This window comes from Lytechinus pictus, unplaced genomic scaffold, assembly GCF_037042905.1.
Source record: "Lytechinus pictus isolate F3 Inbred unplaced genomic scaffold, Lp3.0 scaffold_20, whole genome shotgun sequence".
Lineage (NCBI taxonomy): Eukaryota > Metazoa > Echinodermata > Echinoidea > Temnopleuroida > Toxopneustidae > Lytechinus > Lytechinus pictus.
Window position 1 is genome coordinate 15,125,499 of NW_026974141.1, and position 23,364 is coordinate 15,148,862.

At 38.0% G+C, this 23,364-nt stretch overlaps 2 protein-coding genes across 2 annotated transcripts in view; both read right to left on the reverse strand.

Annotated features, from left to right (window-relative positions):
- LOC129282512 (growth arrest-specific protein 2-like) overlaps positions 1-5,315 on the reverse strand; it is a 14,043-nt gene extending 8,728 nt beyond the window's left edge. Inside the window, exons 1-3 of the mRNA XM_064114834.1 lie at positions 5,015-5,315; positions 1,825-1,996; positions 945-1,069 (exon numbers count right to left, since the gene is read on the reverse strand). Coding sequence (XP_063970904.1) covers positions 945-1,069; positions 1,825-1,945 — 246 coding nt within the window. The 5' untranslated portion in view covers positions 1,946-1,996; positions 5,015-5,315. The remainder of the gene's footprint in view (positions 1-944; positions 1,070-1,824; positions 1,997-5,014) is intronic.
- A 1,122-nt stretch (positions 5,316-6,437) lies between these two features.
- Positions 6,438-21,655, reverse strand: LOC135157834 (charged multivesicular body protein 2a-like). The gene is made up of 6 exons (XM_064114828.1): positions 21,466-21,655; positions 14,546-14,798; positions 13,871-14,050; positions 12,566-12,696; positions 10,661-10,722; positions 6,438-10,261 (listed from the first exon to the last, which is right to left on the reverse strand). The coding sequence occupies exons 2-6, from the start codon at positions 14,711-14,713 to the stop codon at positions 10,134-10,136; spliced, it is 669 nt and encodes a 222-aa protein (XP_063970898.1). The 5' UTR covers positions 14,714-14,798; positions 21,466-21,655; the 3' UTR covers positions 6,438-10,133.
- Positions 21,656-23,364: the final 1,709 nt, after the last annotated feature.

Below are 23,364 nucleotides of genomic sequence, written 5' to 3' on the forward strand. Positions count from 1 at the left end.
AATTTCATTGAATTGATTTAATATAGGGTATTTATATTGCGCACATATCCACCTTGTTAGGTGCTCAAGGCGCTCCTATATTACCCGGCTAAGCTAGGCGTTCATAGCGCACACAGCTTTTTAAGGAATTACTTCCTACCCGTACCCATTTACCTCACCTGGGTTGAGTGCAGCACACTGTGGATCAGTTTCTTGCTGAAGGAAATTACGTCATGGCTGGGATTCGAACCCACGACCCTCTGTTTCAAAGTCCGAAGACTAATCCACTGGGCCACAACGCTCCACATTTGTTGACTTGTTGACTTTCTGGTTGAAATGAAGGTTTATGTTTACTTGAGTTGGTCTATATGAACTTCTAGGATAGTAAACTCACCTATGTTTCACTCTGTCTAATACCCACTACGTCTATTAAAACATAATTTAGGCTATTAATCCAGTTTTCCACTTTGTCTTCTTGTTTTTTTTCACTTTGTCAAAATAAAACTTAAGTTTATAAAAAGTTCATTGTTTGAAGACCAGGCAAGGTCTGCTATAGCCCAAGTAAATATCAAATGAAATGCATAGAGCCTTACTGGAAATTACTCAATATGGGAAATGGGCTACGGAGATTAAAGCGAATTTTTTCGGATTCGAATCCCATCAACGCAATCACGCCTATTGGAAAGACATTTATCTAAATTTGCCAATCTCCATCCAGGTCAAGGAAATGGATACCCAAGAGAACGGAATTCCTTGGATGCATGAATGCCTAAGCAGTTCAGCTAAAGCAAGCGTAATAATAAAGTCATAATATTGAGCAGGGCCCAATCAGGGTAGAACAGTTTTTGGAAAGTTCTGTAGTGGCTACCTGATGTTGTCCATTTTTATTATCATTATTTACATATATGTAGAATTGTAGATGATCACCAATTTAGCAAAATATATCAACCTTTTGTCAAACTTACATCTTTGATTTTATGTCCTGTCCTTTGGCATTCTATGGCTTTCCTTTGTATTAACTGAGCAAGTTTACAAAGCAATACACCATTGTCTAATGAATCCATCAAAGTGTCAACTTCAACACTGACATCTGAAAGATTAAAAACATTATCACGTGATTGAACAATGTAGTGGACAAAACTGTGACAGTATTGGATATTATTTTGAGGAAAATTTTGTCATTCGGAATGTTCAAATTTCATGGAAATCCTAATATGCTTTATTGGTATATAGCCAAGGCTATGTTGAGCTTGCAGTTTATCACCAATAGCATACAAAATAACTGTTCTTTGTTTGAAAGTAAAAGAATCCTCATGTTTTTTAGATTCTTTTTTACATAAAACCACTTCCATAGTATGAAATTGGCTGAATATTTCCAGATATGATCTTTGAATGGACTACATGTACATAGCTTTCTGATATCGGATATATACATGTACATTTTTAGATGTGTTAAAAGGGACAATTTGAAGAAAATAAAAAGAAAAGCAGTAGGCCCCATCTATAAAGGTAAAGTGATTGGTCTTAATGCCTTTTCACTGGTCTTTGATATTTTTGTGCCTTTTGCTTTTCTGCACGTGTGCTGTAATAAAAAAGTGATCAGTAGAATCTATATCTTGTCCTAAAAAAAGTATCAAAATCCAATGCCTGGCTAAATATCTATAGACCTGTATTCATACTTCAAATTTTGAGAGAAAAAAAAATCAACACATGAAAAGAGGCACTAGTACCCTTTTGTAATGTTAGAAGTTAGGATGATACTCAACAATGTAATTTAAGGAATATATTTTACTAGAATGACTTCTCTTCTCCAGAAACTCCAGATTCCTCTCTTATCTGACTTACCCAACACCCTTGAGAGCCATTCTGCCAAGTCTTCTGTGAGTGGTATTAAACTTTCCTGTGCACTCTTGTTGATCTCCTTAGAATAAGATAAGGAATCACCTGTTCCACTCTCAGTAGCCATTTTATGCTACCATCAGTCTTTCTGATTGTCATTGAATGCTCTGCTTACAATCTGAAATACCAATGGAACAAAAGTAACCAAACAGTACTGATGTCACAATCTATTAAATACTTTATCCACACAAAAAAAGGAAGAATGTATTTTTTACCAAAAATATCTAGAATACATTTGAAAATTATGAATAGATCTAACATCAGATTTAAACATACAAAGAAAATACATTGAACATTAAGAAACAAAGAAAATACTGTATTTTCCGGAAAATAAACCACGGCCATGATTATTAAACCGCATCCCCAAATTCGGGAAATTGAGAAGAAAAAAATGGCAGCCAAAAATAAATAACATTTTGGGTCTATTTATAGCCAATTCTACTGAATAATCATTGAAAGATCAGAAGATTTACAATGTATAATAACTTTTGTATTTATAACCATGGTTACTTCATTCTTTAACTTTATTTTCCAAATAATATAAATTATTCCTTTATAGAATAAAGGAAAAAGACCATGAAATGGCACTATTGAATATCAAAGTTAGAGTGTAAAAAGGGAAAAAGTAAAAAAAAAAAAATGATAAAAAAGGAGGAAAATAAATAAAGAATGAAGGACATTTATAACCAATCAAAACAAAACCAGGTTTTTTTTTTGAACTAATATAAAGTGTGCAAAAAAGTCGCAAACTCTGCAATTTAAATGAAAATCATGAATTTTATGACTGAAATTGCAGTTTACGAAAATTACAAACTTCAAGAAGTTCAAGACTAACAAGTACAAACTTTGCAATGAAATGAAAATAGCAAAGTTTGCAACGAAAAAACGTAAACTTCATTCATGACTGAAGTCGTGTGATTGATCAACCATACTTCACTCTTCAGTCCAGAGGCAGAGCCACCATCCTCTTCTTCCGTGACTTTATAGAGTCCCGGGGGGGGGGGGCACTTCCATTGACGAGTGGATACCATGTGTGACCATGGAGTTTCGAAAAGCACCCTAAACAAGTATTTTCCATGTTCTGAAAATGCACCCGTTATTAAAAGGGATACTCCGGGTTGAAAATATTTATAGCTAAATCAATAGAGTAAAATTCACTTAGCAAAATGCTGAAAATTTCATCAAAATCGGATAACGAGTAACAAAGTTATTGAATTTCAACGATTTGCATTATTCCGTAGAAACAGTTCTAGGCATGTCTTGTCTTTATGAATATGCATTAGGTGGGCTGATGATGTCACATCCCCACTTTCCTTTTTCTTATGTTATTACATGAAATCATAATTGTTTCATTTTTTCATAAATGTGAAAATAATGTGTCTCCATTTTTATGAAATAAGTTGCAGCAAATAATTTGCACTTAATCAGTTGTCAATACAAAATTCTTGATGTAGGATAATTTTGAATAAACCTAATTTCATATAATGAAATACAAAAGAACAAGTGGGGATATGACATCAACAGCCCACCTAATGATCGAATATCATGAAGAAATGCCTCGAACTGTTTCACCGGAATAATGCATATTATCTTTGAAATTCAATAGCTTTATTTGTTATCCGATTCTTATCAAATTTTCAGCATTTTGCTCTGTGAATTTTACTCTAGGCCTATTTATTGAGATACATGTATAAATATCTTCAGCCCGGAGCATCCCTTTAACAAGTATTGGCGTGTGAAACCCTACCCTTAACAAATAGAGTCTATTACTAACAAAACGGTACCCTTGACAAGTATTTCCTAATTTGACCCCCTAATCAAGTACACAATATCTTGTTATGTCATGGATGTGATCATGGACATCGGCTTTACCTTTACTTTCACTTTGTTTAGTACCACCCCACCCACCTCGCTCAAATTGGAATCTAAACACGTAGACTAGTGTTGGGGCAAAATCTACATCCATAATTTTAGCCTTTTTATACCCGCGCAAAAGGACCGTAGGTAAAAACATAGTTTTCAAGTGAAATATGTACCCTTTTTCCATTATTTCAGTGCTTTTGACACCCTTATTACGTTACATACGTAACGTGCCCTATCTTGAAAACGAGATCCTTTTTTATGAGTTTTTATTTTGGTCACACTCACACATGGTATCCACCTGTCAATGGAAGTGTCAATCGATTCATGACATTATCACTGGATATTATTTGATCTAAAGTTAAACTAAAGACAGCAGTTTTTTAACATTATTTTTTTTTCTCCTCGTACCACCATTAGGGGGTTAACAATGCAAAATCCCCCAGGCTCATTGATTTTTGTCTTTATTTGATTAAAAAATATATAAAAAAGAACTGGACCAAAATAAAGATTCCCTTTTGGCCTGAAAAGCACCAAAACCCCCCAAAAAACAACTTAAATTTAAAAGGGGAAAAAACAGTGCCTTACTTCGGCTGTCGCGCAACTCCCACTTCCTTGGTTAATCTGAACTATATGGCATAAAATGGCAATGGATGATGGAGTCCCTGTATACAGATCGAGTTAGAAAATCGGTGAGTGGAGCAACAGAGTCAGAGTGCAGCAGAATAAATGTTGTTCCGCTGAACTCCAGCATTGGCTCCACTCTCGGATTTTCTAAGAGACCAAAGCTTTTTGTGAAACCTTTTTTAAAGTTAAATGGGAGCTGAATCAGCCCTTTTTTTTTAGTCTCTTGACTTGAGGGTTAACTTTGAAGATCATGTTTGGTCATTACAAGTAAGCCCACGATCATGATTTGAGAAATACAAAGGCCGATGATTCTGAAGTAAGCCCAAGATTCGCACGATCATGTTGAATCTAACAGTTAGTTCTCGCAACAGGTCTCCCAATTCCGAGCATGTACGTCGTAGCCGACGCGACGGAGGAGCTGATCTGAGCGGCAACCCAAGGCAGCAGCAGCGCAGTCCAGCCTCGGCCGATCGAGTTTCCGTGATGAGGCGTGAGTGGTGCGACTACTAATTTTTACTTTTTACTGAAGGAAATATTAAAGTTCTTAAATCATGATATGTCTTATACACCTCACAACTAGCATCTTATGAGTATTATCTACAGTCAAATAAGATAAATACGATGAATACGAGTTTACTACCAAACTTACATGTTCTTTTGACTTGACTCTCGGCTCGGATCGCGCAAAACTCTTCGAAGACTCAGCTCAGCATAGCACGCGCGGTATATATCACATCGATCACAACAAACAACAAGGAACGGCGTAGAGGTCGTTATCAGCTTTCCGATTTACACATCAAATAAGGCTCAAATTTTTGGGGTCCTAAAAAATATTTTCAAATTCTGAAAATTACTTTGTCATCGCCCCGGGGGGGCCACTTCCATTGACGAGTGGATACCATGCGCAACCATGGGGTCTCGAAAAGCACCCTAAACACTAGACCAAAAGCTTCGGTCTCTTATGTTGGTTGTTCAGCTGAACTCCGTTGGCTTCACTCATTGTAAGTGCCCCCCCCCGGGGTCATCGCCTTAAGCAGTCAAACACCAGCATAAAAAAAATACACTGACGCCCCCCCCCCAGCAGCAAACATCACACTTAAAATGTACCCATCACTCCTTGCTAAACATCCAAACATATCCTACTTCTCTCCCGGGGAGGGGCACTCGACCAAAAAAGTAGTGGGTATGTGCCGCGGGCGAGACAAAAAACGGGGGCCTTGGAGCGGGCTTATTGTAAAAAGCAGGGTCCTCTGAACGGGCTTCGGAACGACAAATGTTTGTGAAAACGGGGGTCCTTGGAACGGGTCACCTGTGTTGATTGCGTATTCATCCCTATGGAACGGGCATACGTGCATGCAGCTAGCCCGGTGGCACGGGCGCCGGGTGCGCTAGCGCAGATGCGATGGTCGGACAGCGCTCTGCGGCCGCTTTTCACCAAAATTGCGGCTCATTGTAGCATATCGGAACGTCGTAACGGAAAATATGCGAAGCTTTGGAGCGGATTTCTTTCTTCATTTTTCTCGATAAGATCTATGCTTTGAAGCGGCTTTCTTTGTTTTTTTTCTCAATAAGACAAAAATGCTATGCCTTGCAACGGAAATTTGAGTGTAAAAATGGGGGTCCCCTCTGCGGCACATACCCACTATGCATTATATACTGAGTGCCCCCCCCCCCCCCGGGCTTCTCTCTCCCCCTCTCACTTTCCCTTATCTTTTGAAAGCTCCTTGTTTTTACATCTCCCACTGGTGTACAGAGGGGGGGGGGGGCATGGACCCTGACTTCCATGACGAGTCTTTCCAGCCCCCCCTAATTTTCACGTCTTGTACCCCCCTCCCATTTTACGCTTGATTGATTTATCTCTTTTTCATTAAATTCAGCTGTTTGATAAGATGTACTTCTCTTACTGTCCTTAGAAGTTGCACTCACAAACCAGAATAAAGCTTGCAGCACAAACTTCCAGCAAACATAAATCATACATTATCTATATGTCTTTTGTATTTAACATTTCAAAAACATATATGCAAGAACGATTAGGACAAATACATTTAATACAATGAACTCAAACTAGAAAATTGATATTTTTTAAAAGTATTTCATACTATACATGTAAATATTTTCCTTATTATAGCGATACAAGTTCAATGACTTAATAATACATATCATCTCTTTATAAATATAAATCTTTCTCACTTTCAGCAGTGCACTTTTAAACTACAAGTATTGTAATCTTTCTAATGATTAAATTTTTTTTTAATGTGATCACTTAAAAAAGTAATTACCAAAGCTAATTTCAAGGCTAGCTCTTTGAAGTTAGTTCCCTTTCGGGTTTCTTCAAATAGAATTAATAAATTCATGAAACAGTCCAAAGGCTCATTAATGCTGTAACCTTAGTTACAAGTACGTTATCTGAGATCTGTTATTAATGCAGAAAATCCACTTTTGATTTTCAGACTATATATTTGAAATAGCTTTGTGAATTTGCACCCTAGGCCTATGTATGATATGTCCTTCTTGGGAAGTCTGCATAATTTATAGCAATATAATAGCAATGAAATTTTGCATGTTCACTCATACAATTGCAATTAATTTCTATTTTCTTTGTGCAATAAAGAATCAAAATTCATGTTCTACAGCCCAGCTTTCTTCATATGGAATATCATAATGCATTTTACACCAATGCGTTAGTTTTTCATTATAGACTACATTTTTTTTCAGCTGTAAATTCCACATCAGTAACATCATATAAAATGATTAGATTCATCAAGTTCATATAAAATCATAATTTACAAAGGCAACCATGACTAAATATTTACAGAATAACTTTCAACAGACCACATATGAGGAAAGAAGGAATTTAACGGATATAAATAAAATGAATGAATAATAAATTTCACAAACAGTAATAAGAGTAAAATCCTCAAAAATAAATCTTCAACCTCCACTAATTGAGTCCACCACACATTATTTTCTTAACTGGTGAGGAAAACCACTTATGATCTCTTCAAAGACCACTTCGAGCATTCCCATTACACGTTAAAGGTCAAGTCCACCCCAGGAAAATGCTGACTTGAATAAATAGAGAAAAATCAAACTAGCATAGTGCTGAAAATTTCATCAAAATCGGATGTAAAATAAGAAAACTTAGAAAGTTATGACATTTTAAAGTTTCGCTTATTTTTCACAAATCAGTGATATGCACAACTAGGTGAGTCAGTCGATGATTACCATCACTCACTATTTCTTTTGTTTTTTATTGTTTGAATAATACAATATTTCATTTTTTTATATAGATTTGACAACAAGGACCAACTTGACTGAACCATATAGTATTAAACAATGGTAATTCCACATGTTCAGGGAGGAATAATCATTGTATCACTTGACAATGAGGAGAAAAGAAGAGTATTTCATATTTCATATAATAAAATACAAAAGAAATAGTGAGTGGATGACATCATAGTCTCCTCATTTGCATACCAGCCAGGATGTGCCTATAACTGTTTTGTGAAATTAAGCGAAACTTTAAAATATAACTTTCCTATTTTACAACTGATTTTGATGAAATTTTAATTGTTATGCTTGTTGGATTTTTTTCTTTTTATTCAAATCAACTTTTTGTTGGGGTGGACTTGTCCTTTAACAGTTTCCATTAAACTAGTTTTAGGAATGAAATGAGAACAGGGTCTTAGAAGATGTGGAATGAGATCAAATGCAAAGTAGACTGAGATTTGGCATTTCTGTATCTCAATAGATCTTTTAAATAGGATAAGGGTAACATTGAGTTGAATGATTCTTGAAAGATTCTTCAGGATTATCAACTGAAAGAGTACAAACAAAACGAAAGAAAACAGATCCTTATATCGCATCAAGAGCTAATGTATGACATGTTTTTATGATTAACATTCTTTGCTTTAATAAGATCGAAACCTGGATGCTGCTTCATGAAAAAGTTAGGCATATCTCACATCATGAACTAGTATCTAATACCATTCCATTCTCTCATATTAACAAACCTTGTGGAATCACTTAGAGATCTGAAGTCTACTTCATAAAGAGTTCAATGTGACTCTAGGTGGATGCTACACATGGTGTGTAATTCCTTGTAGTTTTTAATAGCAAACCAATTTACTTTAAAAAAAAAAGAGGTCTCAAAATAAAATCTTTTTATTATTTTTTTCAATGTTCAATAACATCAGAACCACGTAGCCTGGCATCACAAAACTTGTGCAAAACTCGAAGTACAGTCATTAAACATAACGGTGAGAGCTTTTTGTGAAACCTTTTTTAAAAGTTAAAAGGGAGCTGAATCAGCCCTTAGTCTCTTGAGGGTAAACTTAGAAGATCATGTTTGGTCATTACAAGCTCATTGCTACTTTCATTTAATAGAGCCATGGAGCCCTTGCAAAAAGAATTGTAATCAAACATTATAAACATCAAATGCAACTTGATCTTTAACCAATCACAAGCGAGTATCCGAGACTTGCATTTGATTTTCTTAGTTGCATTTAAATGCTTATTAATCTGCAACAGGCCCCCCGTTTCATTTTGGAAACTCTTCTCTCTCCCAAGAATTGAAAACATCTCTTGCAAGTTAGCATCAGTCTTATCATGATTTTGTTATTGATTACTAAGTCTGTGCTCTCCCAATAAAAAGCTGAAAGCAGATTCCATAAGGTAACAACTTTTTTGTGTGACTGGTCCTATTTTTCTCCATTCTTTCTTCACTTGAAAAACCACTCATGCTATGATAATTTGAGAGCATTACATCTTTTCATATAACCTACAAAACAGAGCTGAAACATTTCAGGAAACTCTCACATATAGTGGGTCACAGGTGAGGATCCAGCCAACTAAGGCCCACATCCCACAAAAAGGGAGACCTTTGAAGGACCTTTGAAACACCAAAAATTGGCAAGGTCTTACAAGTCTCCAAGATCACTGAAATTTGTCATCTCTGTGGAATGGCTCTGAAAGACCCTCAAAGTACTCCAAAAAAGTGATTGGTACTTCTTGTCTTACTGGGCTTAGACTAGTCCTATAAAGATCTTTCAATGGCCTTTCAGAGATCTTTTATGCAACAAGTGATCTTTCAAGATTCTTTCAATGGACTTTACCTGGACTTTCACTTCTTTCAGTGATCTTTCAATGATCTTTCTAGGATCTCTCATGAGTCTTTCAGCAATCTCCACAAAAAAGAGACTGTCAAAAGATCATGGAAAGACTAATTTGAACTTTGAAAGTTCATCAAGAGACCACTGAAAGACTGCTGAAAGAGCATCAAAAGACCATTTTCCTGAAAGACCGTTGAGAGAGCATCAAAAGACAATTTTCCTGAAAGGCTGCAAAAAGACTCTTTTGAAGCATTTCAAACAGTTTTGGAGATCATGGACACCACTGAAAGATCAATCAGGAAGCGTGGAAGACCTGAGAGATCTTTGAAATTTTATTGAAAGACCTTTGATAGATCAAGCAAGTTTCTTGGTCTTACAGCAGTCGTTCAGAGGTCTTGCAAAGCTCTCTGTGGAATAGGGGTTTTAGACATAACAGTTTTGAGAGGCCCACTATTGTATAAAAACAATATGACCCCTGAAATGTGTCTAATTCGGCTGGATCTGTGCCTGGTGGGTCAGACATACATACTGTTGAAAGTATCTGAAGTTTCTGACTTCTATATTCTTTCCTAAAATTGTCCATCCTTGCTCAGCGAAAGCATTTGAAGGATGCCGCTCTGAAAGGCTGTGTAAAGTCCATTTGCTTCCTGGTATTTTCTATTCTCTCCGAAGGTTATCAAGTCTAGCTTGAAGATCAGCGTCAGCATCACCTACTCCTTCAGCAACGGGTACCTTACCGGATTCCTTGTTCTTGGTATTGAGGGCTCCTCCTGTGGTCGGGATACCTACAATGTACAATGTCAATAGAGATTTCGTTATCATCATGGATATCTTTATTATACACAGAATGTGTTGTTATATACAGGAGACTGCTCAACCATTTTACAAACAACTGGAACATCTTCTTAGGCGCTAAGTCATTTGCATGGGGATATGTCATTAAGCACAAGTAAAGTAAAGTAATCAAACCTGCAAACAGCTTTAAAAATGGCTTCCTGGTGGGTGTTTCATAATGCTGTTCCTAAGTTACTTTATGAATAACTGATGAACTTTTCTTATGGTAAATGATATAAACCAGATTTTCAATGGTGTTGATTTGGCTCCTACGAAAGGGTCACCAGTCGAGCATAAAGTCATAGCAGCATAATGAAATGGTCCCTAGATATATATTAAGAGTTTCTTACCAACTAGATCATCTGATAATGACAGACCCAGTTCATCAAGGACTTGAGACACAATGGCATCACTGAAGAAAAGAGAGAGAATTACTTTAATGAATGCATTTTAAAAGCATATAGATATTTAAACCCAATCAAAGGTGTTTGAAAGCACAAGGTTTTGATTGCAATTGCATATTCATTTGGCGGGATTGTCGAGTTAAAAGTGCTTCAATTTTTAGTATACAAATATAACATTATAAACCTGAATTAGCAAAATAAACATACATCATTGCTGCCTACAGTAAGAGTTATTGTACACCCCTTGTATTAAGACAAATAAAGAAATGACACATATGTACTCATGTCTAATTATACTTTACTTTCATTAAACAAATTAAAATTTATGTTATTCATGTAATATTGTCTTTAAAATATTGTCCAGTTGGAACACTACGGCCCATTTTACAAAGTTTTGTGATTGATTCTATCAATCACAACCAATCATAAACCAAATTTGTGGAAAGTGGTCATTTGATACAGTCGGTCTTTAACCCTATCTAGGCCGGGGGGCGGGGGGCCTCGGAGACCCCCCCTCAACGATTCGCGCAATATTTTCGCCGCGCGAAATTTTTTGACCGCGCCGCTCGCTGACTTTTTACTTTCAAGTCTTGCGCAACTTTTGAGACCAATTTTGCATCAGCCGGGTTCGTGGTTCCGAAATTACGCAACATTATGTAAGTGCATGTCAGACCAAAAATTGCTCAAAAACGTGATTTTGTGTACAAAGTCAATGCAAATTGTGTTTTCAACCAAAAATCATATATGTATGATTATTTTTAGTTTTGCTGGTCTAAATGTATTTATTTTATTTCTTTTTATGATCTCAGAAGAGTCCCCAACAAATTTCATCGAAAAAACAATGAAAAAAAAAAGGCAAAAAAAAACAATGAAATACATAAGAAATTGCAAAAAACAATATAATACATAAGAAAATGATTTGATATCGCAAATTTGTTCATGTACACTTGCTAAGAACACCTCAAAGAGTTTCTATACCAAAAATTAGAATATTTGGAGCTTTATTTAGGGAGTTACAGGAAAAAGTATGATTTTGCATACTAATTACGCATAAATTAGCATAATCACTTAATAGCAATTCGTATGTCAAAAATTACTATACAATTTTGTAGATTATGTCCCAGACAACCCCCGTGCCAATTTTCGACGGCTGAGATCTAAAGGGGGGCCTGGGAGTCCCCCCCCCCCCCTGGCCATATGAACTCCCAAAATACCCCGGCCTAGATAGGGTTAGAGGACAAGTCCACCCCAACAAAACGTTGATTTGAATAAAAAGAGAAAAATCCAACAAGCACAACACTGAAAATTTCATCAAAATCGGATGTAAAATAAGAAAGTTATGACATTTTTAAATTTCGCTTAATTTCACAAAATAGTTAAATGCACATCCCAGTCGGTATGCAAATGAAGGAACTGATGACATCACTCACTCACTATTTCCTTTGTATTTCATTATATGAAATATGAAATACTTTATTAATTTTCTCCTCATTGTCCTGAGAAACAAAGTTTTATTTTGCCCTGATCATGGGGAACTACTATTGTTTAACATTTTATGGTTCAGTCAAGTTGGTCCTTATTGTCAAATGTGTAAAAATTGAAATATTGTATAATTCAAACAATAAAAAACAAAATAAATAGTGAGGGACATTATGTAACTAAATTGTGCATTTAACTCTTTTGCAAAAAATAAGCGAAACTTTAAAATGTCATTACTTTCTTATTTTTCATCCAATTTTGATGAAATTTTCAGCATTATGCTTCTCTGATTTTTCTCTATTGATTCAAATCAACATTTTTCTGCGGTGGACTTGACCTTTTACATGAGTGTAAAATGTTTTAGTATCTCACCTCTCTTCTTCATCTTGATCTCCTTCCATGACATCATCAATTGCATCATTCATCATTTCTTCCTTCATATCCATGATCTCTGATTCTCGTTCAAACTCCCTCATTATCTTCTCTATCTGAGGCAATTTCATCTGTTTCAAGAAAATATTAAAATCTCATTTTAGTTTAAAATTGTACAATTTTCATGGAATAAACGATGCATCTGGTTTGATAGAAACATACCAATGACAGCTTTTAGCAAATTTATTTTAGGATGATAATATAATAATAATAAATAATAATAATAACGGTATATTTACGCAGGGGAGCCACTTCAGTTCCAAAAACGGTTCTCCCAGCGGGCCCTGCTATTATTATTACCCGGCTGAGCTAGGCTTCCGATTCAGGTGCTGCTACAGCAGCTCCCCTAGATATGTTATGTAATATTAATTTCATATAAACTAACATTTCTTCAAAGAGTTTGAAATCATTTTCTTGTGCAAATACATTATCACATACGTTTTCTTGCATCTATGATGCATCTATGATGGGAATTAATTCCATCAATAACAATTAACATAGCAATATTTTTCAGCTGCTTGCGTTTGACATAAAAAATTTTAATCTAAAAAAAAAGATCGTAACTAAGTTCATCTTTGAGGGATTTTCATCAAACTTTCTGAAATACAGGTAATCATGCATCAAAGCTGACCTTCTATTAGTCAAAGCAATTTCAAGACAAGAATAAACAAAACATGTGTTATATGCTTCTTCTAAGTCAAAATGTCAAAGACATTATTGTGCTCTAATATAAGTTTTTTCTATTATTTCTGCTTTTATTTAAAGGGGAAGTTCACCTGGTTGCTTTTAATTAAATCAGAAAAATGGAGATGAATATTGGCATAGGTTTGATGAAAATAGATCAAAACACATAGAGTTATGATTTTTTTTTTTTTTTTGACTGCTGATGTCATATGCTAGCAGCTCTCCCATAAATCATGTAATAAAAATTCCATAAAATCAATTTCTTAAATATATGATGAATACAAATATTTTCTTATAGAAGAGGGTATGAAATGATGTGTTTAATGGTACATCCTCTGCACAAATAATATCGCTTTACACATTTCTGAAAAAATGTTTTGTTTTTATTTTCATATGAAGGAGCCCCTCATCTGTGACGTCACTAAATCAAATGATAATTCATAATTCTCATATTCTTTGATGAATTTTCACCAAACCTACACCAGCATTTTTATAAATTTTCCTGCTCTTATTGAAACGAACTTATTGTCAGAGTGAACTTCTCCTTTAACTTGATCATACCTTAGAATTCATTGTTTTTAATGCCTTGGAGACACCTTTCATAGCGTTAGCCATAGCACTTTGGGATCGTAACGTCTGTACTTTCAATGCCACTGCCTGGATGTTTGCTTTCATCAAGATAAATCTTTTGACAAAGTTCCTTGTTCTCACTAAATCCTTAGCCATGATCTTCACTGCATCCTGATGACAATTCAGATTTTTTTTTGAAAGAGAAAAGTTTGCAAAAATTCAGATAAATGAGAAAATCTTACATGTGCATGATTTGTTGGCTAGATTAAAAGAAGATAAAGGATACACTATTAGTGCTGTAATCCATTATGAGGTTACATCTACTTTTCAGAATGAACGATTCGATTCTGGACAACAAACAACAATAGCATATTTTGAGAATAGTGACAAAAGTTCCCCAAATTGTATTCCATTTCTTAACATTTGGAATACCATATTGGAAAATATTTTTAGAAAAAATTTAATAAACTTTATCAAACTTATGATATTCACTTTTTACAGTATTTTGTATTTAAAATATGTTGAACAGAAAACTTGCGTTTTCAATGAGATTCTGGGAATTCCCAGAATTCAACGATTTTTTTTCCCATTTTCTGTATCGCTGAAAATTTGGGACTAATCATTTTTTTTATGGAAGAGGAATAGAGGATCTTTATTGTTTCTTACCATCTGGCCTAGCTTTGCCATCTTTTTGATATCAGCTATAACCTTCTTCTCCTGTTGCTCCATACGAGTCCTCTCTCTGTCTAATTCTCGTATCGTTTTATTCAAAGCTCTCTGGTTCTGCTTCAGCATCTGCTCCGGCGTCTTTCTTTTCCCAAACAAAGCCTGCATGATGACGGCTTCTCGTTGTTATGTCACTGGAATTTGGGATCTCTTTTTGTATGAGTCTATCTGCTTGGTATGACTGTTTGGTCACCTACATTACAAGCAAAAAGAGAAAACACAGGTGACGCATACTACGAACTACAATTGCAACACAGGTACCAGGGCACTCACACAAGCATGCAAGGTTAGTTATACTAACCTCGCACAACGCATGTCATTTCATAATGAATTTTGACGTTTTCATTCATCACACGAATGTGAGAGAATGAAACACGCCAAAATCTTCACAATATACTAAATTTATTAATCTAAATCTTATTATTTAATTTAATTTTTAAAATGTGCTCGAGCGTATTTATAAAAAGGGATTTTAAACGCTTACCTCCAAATCTCAGCCAAGACACTCCGTCCGATCCTTAATACTGCGGTGGAAATTACGCAAACAACAATCAAAATGCAAATTTTTCCTATCGAACAGTCTAGATTCAAGTCGTCGGCGCATAATAGGAAATTGTACCAAAAAAATCAACAGGTTGCATCTCACGTATAATCGCTGATGGCGCTACATCATAAAATAACGCTGAACAGCGAAAAAAAATGTGGAGCGCCTAGAACGCAACCAGCAGTACAGCATATCTGACGTAAACAAGCAAGTTTATCAAATAATATCGCGCGCCCTCTCTGTGCGTAAAGAGAAAACCAGCGAATTAGCTCCATGCTAGACCAAAAGCTTCGGTCTCTGTTGTGTTATGTTGGTTGTTCCGCTGAACTACGTTGGCTCCACTCACCAAATACATAGACCGAAGTTAAACCGTCGTCTGTACAGGGGCTCAATGGCCACCGCTAATTTCTTGTTTTTCTCCTCGATACCGCGATATTTTCCACCAAAAGTTCATACATATGCACCTATAGCTGAAAATGTATAAGTAACGACAGTTTCTTACCCTAAATTCCCGCTTTAAAACTGGCAATCAGGGGATTAACTCTGAAAGTTGACACTTGCGACTCGGACTAGTGGGCAGCCATCTTGGTAATGAATAATTCATGAAAAAGTGGCCAATGGTTTTGATACGCGGTTGACCCGGAAGTTCTTCCAACGGCATATGTTTGTGTGTTATATCGACTTCGGATGAAGGAGTGAACTAGGAGCTACACGACAGCCGAGGTAAGTCGCTGTTTTTTTTCCTTTTCACTTTATTTTTCCCTCGCTTTTGGCAATTAATGCCAAGAGGGAATATTAATTCGCATATTTGTCCATTTATTTTCATATAGGCCTATATTTATGAAATAAAGACAAAAATCGATGAGCCCCGTCGGGGGGAATTTGCATTGTACCTCCCCTAATGGTGGCAACACGCTAGCGAGCTGTCTGTGTATGAGGAGAAATTAAAAAAATTAAAAAATGTTGAAAAACTCCTCGAAACAGACGGCTGCCAGCTGTCTAGCTCCATGCTAGACCAAAAGCTTCGGTCTCTGTTATGTTGGTTGTTCAGCTGAACTCCGTTGGCTTCACTCACCAAATACAGAGACCGAAGTTCTAGCGCGATCTGTACAGGGGACTCAATGGCAATATGTTTATGTACTTAAGATCGGATAAAACGGGGAAGTGAATTTGCGCGACAGCCGAGGTAAGTCACTGTTTTTGTTCCTTTTAACTTGATTTTTCTCCGTTTTTTGGCAATTAATGCCAAGAGGGAATATTAATTTGCATTTTGGTCGCGTTAATTTTCAAAATTTTTATCCATTAAAGACAAAAATTGAATAGCCCCGACGGGGGGATTTTGCATTGCAAGTCCCCTAATGGTGGCTGCACGCTAGCGAGCCGTCTGTGTATGAGGAGAAATTTAAAAAACAAAAAAATGTTAAAAAACTCCTCGAAACAGACGGCTGCCAGCTGTCTAGCTCTTCTTCTTCTTCTTCTTCTTTGTAGTCTGCTTCCTTCAATCCTGAAGATTCTTGCAGAACTTGGTGAAGTGTGTGTCACAAGGGTAAAGTGCATGTGCCAAATATATACATGGTGCGAGTAAAAACAGGTATGGATCTAGCTGTTGTTGCCTTTCGTCAGTTGCAGACGAAAGGCTTCGGTTGATGGGGCTGTCACAACATTTACTGGGAGAGTGTTCCACATCTTGATGGTTCTGGGGAAGAAGGAGCATTGATGTTGTTGGGTCCGTGATTGTGGCATGAGATATCCTTGAATGTGAACAGCTCTTGTTGATCTAGTACATTTGGTGATGTATGCATCAGAGTTGAATGGGACAAGCTCGTTGTGGATCTTGTAGAACATCACAAGGCGAGAGATTTCCCGTCGTTGTTGAAGGGATGTCCATCCTAGCTCCTGCAGCATCGATGACACACTTGATGTATTGTGATATCGATTCAGTGTGAATCTAGCTGCTCTGCGTTGGATCATTTCAAGCTTGTGGATGTTCTTGGAGGTTGATGGATCCCAGACAGTAGATGCATATTCCACCAAAGGTCTGACGAGTGATTGGTATGCTGTAGCTTTCAACTTGGGAGAGTTTACTCGCAGGTTTCTTCGTAGGAAGGCAAGGGTGTTGTTAGCCTTTTGACAAACATTGCTGATGTGACTGTTCCATTTTAGGTCTGATGTGATAGTGACACCAAGATATTTTGTTGCTTCTACAGGAGTAAGGATAGCATCTTTGAGTTTGTACTGGTGTACAATCCTGTTTCGCTTCCTGGTGACTGTGATGACTTCACAGTCCAGAGCTCCATGCTAGACAGCTGGCAGCCGTCTGTTTCGAGGAGTTTTTAACATTTTTTTTTTTAATTTCTCCTCGTACACAGACGGCTCGCTATCGTGCAGCCACCATTAGGGGACTTACAATGCAAAATCCCCCCGTCGGGGCTCTTCAATTTTTGTCTTTTAATGAATCAAACTTTTGAAAATTATCGCGACCGAAATGCAAATTAATATTCCCTCTTGGCATTAATTGCCAAAAAACGGGGAAAATCAAGTTAAAAGGAACAAAAACAATGACTTACCTCGGCTGTCGCGCAACTTCACTGCCCTGTTTTATCCGAACTTAATACACATAAACATATGGCCATTGAGTCCCCTGTACAGATCGCGCTAGAACTTCGGTCTCTGTATTTGGTGAGTGTAGCCAACGGAGTTCAGCTGAACAACCAACATAACAGAGACCGAAGCTTTTGGTCTAGCTCCATGCCTGCTTCGACATCAAGCAAAATCATCGATATAAAGTACCAGAAAGACAGAGAGGAAATGAAATTGGCTTAATATCGTTTGGTAAGTTTCATATCCAAAGCTTATCTCAATTTAAATAGGTATCTATTTCTAATTTTAGACAAGACGAATAAACTTATTGCAAGTGCCGTGCCAGTGGTTATCTTGTGCACGGCACATGGGCTATTATAATTCAAACTCACTTGCCTGATCAGGCAAACATTATTTCAATAAATTCTAACATTAATAAAAAAAATAGAATTTTTACTTGGGAACAACTGCAGAATACCCGGACACTGCGTTACCTTATCGTTGGAGAGCCAACGCACAACGATGTACTTAAGCTATCAAATCAGAAAATCAGCTATAATAAATAATTGAATGATTTACAACTTACAAGTATTTTTTGAATAGATTCTAAGTGTTCAGACTGCACTGTAACGCTAACGATGCGAGCGCGCGCGATTAGTATGTAGACCAACAGTGTCCGCGATGCCAACGATGTGTATATTTTCGTAGTACGTGTAGGCCAACACAGTCCGCGATGCTAGCGGTGCGTTGGTGTCCGTAGTACAGGCCAACACTGCCCGCGATGCCAACGATCTATATATATATCTGTGTGCATCTGTAGTATGTAGGCCGACATTGCCCGCGATGCCAACGATGTGTATATTTTCGTAGTACGTGTAGGCCAACACAGTCCGCGATGGTAGCGGTGTGTTGGTGTCTGTAGTCGGTACAGGCCAACACTGCCCTCGATGCCAACGATCTATATCTGTGTTCTGTAGTATGTAGACCAACAGTGTCCGCGATGCCAACGATGTGTATATTTCCGTAGTATGTGTAGACCAACATTGCCCGCGATGCCAACGATGTGTTGGTGTCTGTAGTACAGGCCACCATTGGGCAAAATCATATTGAGGTATGATCGATTACAATTTTTTTCTCGAGCGGGGCCTATATCACGAGTATGCCCAACATTGCCCTCGATGCCAACGATGCGATCATATCTGTAGTACGTTGCCTATGTAAACCAACATTGCCCGCCATGGCAACGATGTGTTGGTGTCTGTAGTACATGCCAACAGTGCCCGCGATGCCAACGATGCGATCATATCTGTAGTTTCCTATGTAGACCAACATTGCCCGCGATGCCAACGATACGTTGGTGTCTGTACTGTAGAGTACAGGCTAACATTGCCCTCGATGCCAACGATGTGAATGTATCTTTAGCAGGTATATATAGGCCAACAACGCCCGCGATGCCAACGATGTGTTGGTGCCTGTAGTAGTAAATGCCAACAGTGCCAACGATGCCAACAATGTAAATGTATCTTTAGTACGTATAGGCCAACAGCGCCGGCCAGGATGCCAACGATGTGTTGGTGTCTGTAGTATAGGCCAACCTTGCCCGCGATGCCAACGATGTGAATGTATCTTTTGTATGTATAGGCCAACAGCGCCCGCGATGCCAACGATGTGTTGGTGCCTGTAGTAGATGCCAACAGTGCCAACGATGCCAACAATGTAAATGTATCTTTAGTACGTATAGGCCAACAGCGCCGGCCAGGATGCCAACGATGTGTTGGTGTCTGTAGTACAGGCCAACCTTGCCATCGATGCCAACGATGTGAATGTATCTTTAGTAAGTATAGGCCAACTTTGCCGGCGATGCCAACGATGTGAACGTATGTTTAGTATGTATATACCAACAGCGCCCGCGATGCCAACGATGTGTTGGTGCCTGTAGTAGATGCCAACAGTGCCAACGATGTGAATGTATCTTACATAGGCCAACATTGCCGGCGATGCCAACGATGTGAATATGCCTGTAGTAGAGGCCAACATTGCCGCGATGCCAACGATGTGAATATGCCTGTAGTAGAGGCCAACATTGCCGGCGATGCCAACGATGTGAATGTATCTTTAGTAAGTATAGGCCAACTTTGCCGGCGATGCCAACGATGTGAATGTATGTTTAGTATGTATATACCAACAGCGCCCGCGATGCCAACGATGTGTTGGTGCCTGTAGTAGATGCCAACAGTGCCAACGATGTGAATGTATCTTACATAGGCCAACATTGCCGGCGATGCCAACGATGTGAATATGCCTGTTGTAGAGGCCAACATTGCCGGCGATGCCAACGATGTGAATATAACCCTAACCCTAACCCTAACCCTAACCCTAACCCTAACCCTAAACCCTAACCCTAACCCCAAACCCTAACCCTAACCCTAACCCTAACCCTAACCCTAAACCCTAACCCTAACCCTAACCCTAACCCTAACCCTAAACCCTAACCCTAACCCTAAACCCTAACCCTAACCCTAACCCTAACCCTAACCCCTAACCCTAACCCTAACCCTAACCCTAACCCTAATTGAATTCAATTCCCATTGAATTCAATTCCCATTGAATTCCTTCAATGGGAATTAAAACTTTATTTCATATTTTAATGAAGAAAAAATGAAAATATTTCATGTATAAAAAATACAAAAGAAATAGAGAGTGAATGACATCGATCACCTCACTAACCAGGATATGCATATATTAAACTGTTTTGTGAAACCATACTTTGAAACGCTTGCCAACGATGTTTTGAATGTTGCATTGCACGGTCACATCGTGGGTCGTTGGTTAGCCCATGGACCTATAGGTCCATGGTTAGCCAACGATGTTTTAAATGTTACATGGCACCGTCACATCGTTGGTCGTTGGCTAGCGATGTTTTGAATATTATATTGCACCGTCCGTACTGTCACAACGTGGGTCGTTGGCTAGCAGCGCACCCAACGATGTTTAATTATAGCTCTAGTAGTAGTCAAAGGGCAAAGGTCATTACGTATGGCCTGGATGCATTGCTCGTACGTACCGTCATACGTACGTACGTACGTAGTATAGTAGTAGTAGTAGTACCAGTAATGCATGTACGTATATAATAGTATGGATATATCTAGGCTATATACCATTGAATTAGTATTATAGCTATAGGTCTTGACATCGTTGTGTTGGCTGACCAACGATTGGGTAGTGAGCAGTGTCGGGGTATTCTGCAGTTAAGCCTTTACTTGTTTAATTTAAATTTTAATAGGCCTAGGGGGCCTAGGCCCTAATTCATTTTCAGAAAATCAGCACAATTCACAACACACTGTCACTGAATTCCTTTTTGATCAATCAAACAGAAACTAAAAAACAAACATTAGATTTCCTAAAGACTGGGGTTGCATTCAAATTATATTTAAAAAAATGATGGAATACAAACCAGTGAAGCTATGACTATTGTTGTTGTTGTTCGTTTTGGGCCTGTTTCACGCCCTGTGAAGCTAGAATATTTAGGTCGTTACCACTACAGCGCATGTAATTCTTACGCACACATACCCGATGGTACTATGATCACGATTCTGTGTCAAAGTCGTTCGAATTACACAAAAACTAAATCGCTCGCCCCGATGAAGCACATTCATTGGGCGAGGTAATTTGAGACGGTCGATCGTCGACGAAGCTATTTCATTGGTTTTTGTTTAATCTTATACTGCATAATTACCTATTGAAGCAAGTCAATCTTCTTGGCATCGATACAAACAATTTCCTTTGGGCTTTGGATACTCTTCCACTTCCAGTAATAATAAAAGTTAGCTGAGCTGAAGTCGCCAGTCCAGTCGTCGGGATCGTACGGGAGATGATTCAGAATCACGAAGAAAACATCACACTGTACTGGGATAAAAATAGCCTATGAATGATCATAACTGAATTTCCCGACCGAAAAAATATCAGGGTATGGTAGCTTTGAAAGGGGGAGGGGCGCAACCTTTCGGATGGTGACGTTAAAGGTCGGTCCAGACGTAAATAATCATATCTGATTGATAAACGTCTGACAAAACTCAAATACACAAACAAACCACTGATGAGCCTGACCATGGTCAGTTAAGAGGGGGGTGGGGTGGCACGAGGTGTCAGGTGGTGGTTGGGTGGGGCCCGGCAGGCACTGATCTGTGGGGAGCATTAAATTTTGATCGAATTCATCATTCAAATACACATAAATTAAATATTTTTCTCGCGCTTCATAATAGTATGACAAAAAAAGAGTAAATCTGCTCTCCTTAAGTGCTTACAAAAATATAAAGGGGATATTTTTGAGAAAAAATAACATGTTTCAGCTTAAAGAGGACCATAAATTACTATTAAGGTTGCGAGTTTGAACGATTTTATTATTCCCCCGTACCGTATGCCTATCTGACATTTTTGTTTCATAAGAAGCAGGGGCGTCGATCCATTTTTCAGATTGGGGGGGGGGGCAAAATCATGAATCGTTCTAAAGGCGCTCGATCACACCGAACAAACTCACCCACACACATACACACACACAGGCCTAATTATATATATATATATGAGAAAGAGACTCGGACACATATCTCACCAACAAATTAATGCGAGCGCTAAGCGTGAGCTGAAATTTGTTAGAATGCTGACCTGAAAACAGGAATGGTACCTGTTTAGGACTGTTTGTAGCAGTAACTCATGTGGAGGATACATATCTCACTACACAGATAATGCGAGTACTGAGAGCGAGCTCAACTTTCTTTATATTCTGACCTGAAAGATTCATTTTTGGTACTAATAATGACAATAATAATAGCTAGATTTATAAAGCGCTTTTTGCCTGAGGATACAAAGCGCTGCTACTATTACCCCGGCTTTAGCTCGAGCTACCATCACCGGCGCTCAGTGCATGCAAGGAATTACTCCTGCCGGGTACCCATTCACCTCACCTGGGTCGAGTACAGCACAGTGTGGATACATTTCTTGCTAAAGGAAAACACGCCATGGCTGGGATTCGGACCCACGACCCTCTGTTTCAAAGGCGAGAGTCCGAACCACTAGACCACGATGCACCCACTAATGATTAGGATGGGTATCTAAAATAACAATAGATGCGAGCGCGAAGCGCGAGCTGAAAATTTTGATATTTCGATCAGAAAAAATTGACAGGTTAATGGACGTTTTTAATAAAGAACAAGATATATATTCAACAAAAGATTATTGCAAATCGGAGCGGGAGTTCTTTTTAGGTTTAGGACCGAGAACGGGACATTCTGTTCACCTTTAATTAATCATGAAAAGTATGGGTTTTGGTACATAAATGATGCGAGCGCGAAGCGCGAGCTGAAAATTTTTATATTCCAATCTGAAAAACGGACATTTTGAGCACGATTTTAAATAAAGAACGAGTTGTGTATTTCAATCTCGCTTGCTGATTTCTGTGTAACACTGCAATCTTATTTTATTTTTGCACATGCATGCGGAATTATTGGGGGGGGGGGGGGCGCAAAACGATATGTTTGCCCCCCCCAATATTTTAATTGGTGGGGCGATCGCCCCCCCCCCTGCCCCCCAGGATCGACGCCTCTGAGAAGAGGAAGGACCCCTTGCAAAGCTTTACTAA

Excerpts from the sequence above, each read along its gene's own strand:
- LOC135157834 (XM_064114828.1), bottom strand. The coding sequence starts at position 14,713 with ATGCAGGCTTTGTTTGGGAAAAGAAAGACGCCGGAGCAGATGCTGAAG. Across the intron at positions 14,051-14,545 it reads TGGCAAAGCTAGGCCAGATG|GATGCAGTGAAGATCATGGC; the intron begins GTAAGAAACAAT and ends AATTGTCATCAG. Across the intron at positions 10,262-10,660 it reads ATTATCAGATGATCTAGTTG|GTATCCCGACCACAGGAGGA; the intron begins GTAAGAAACTCT and ends TGTACATTGTAG.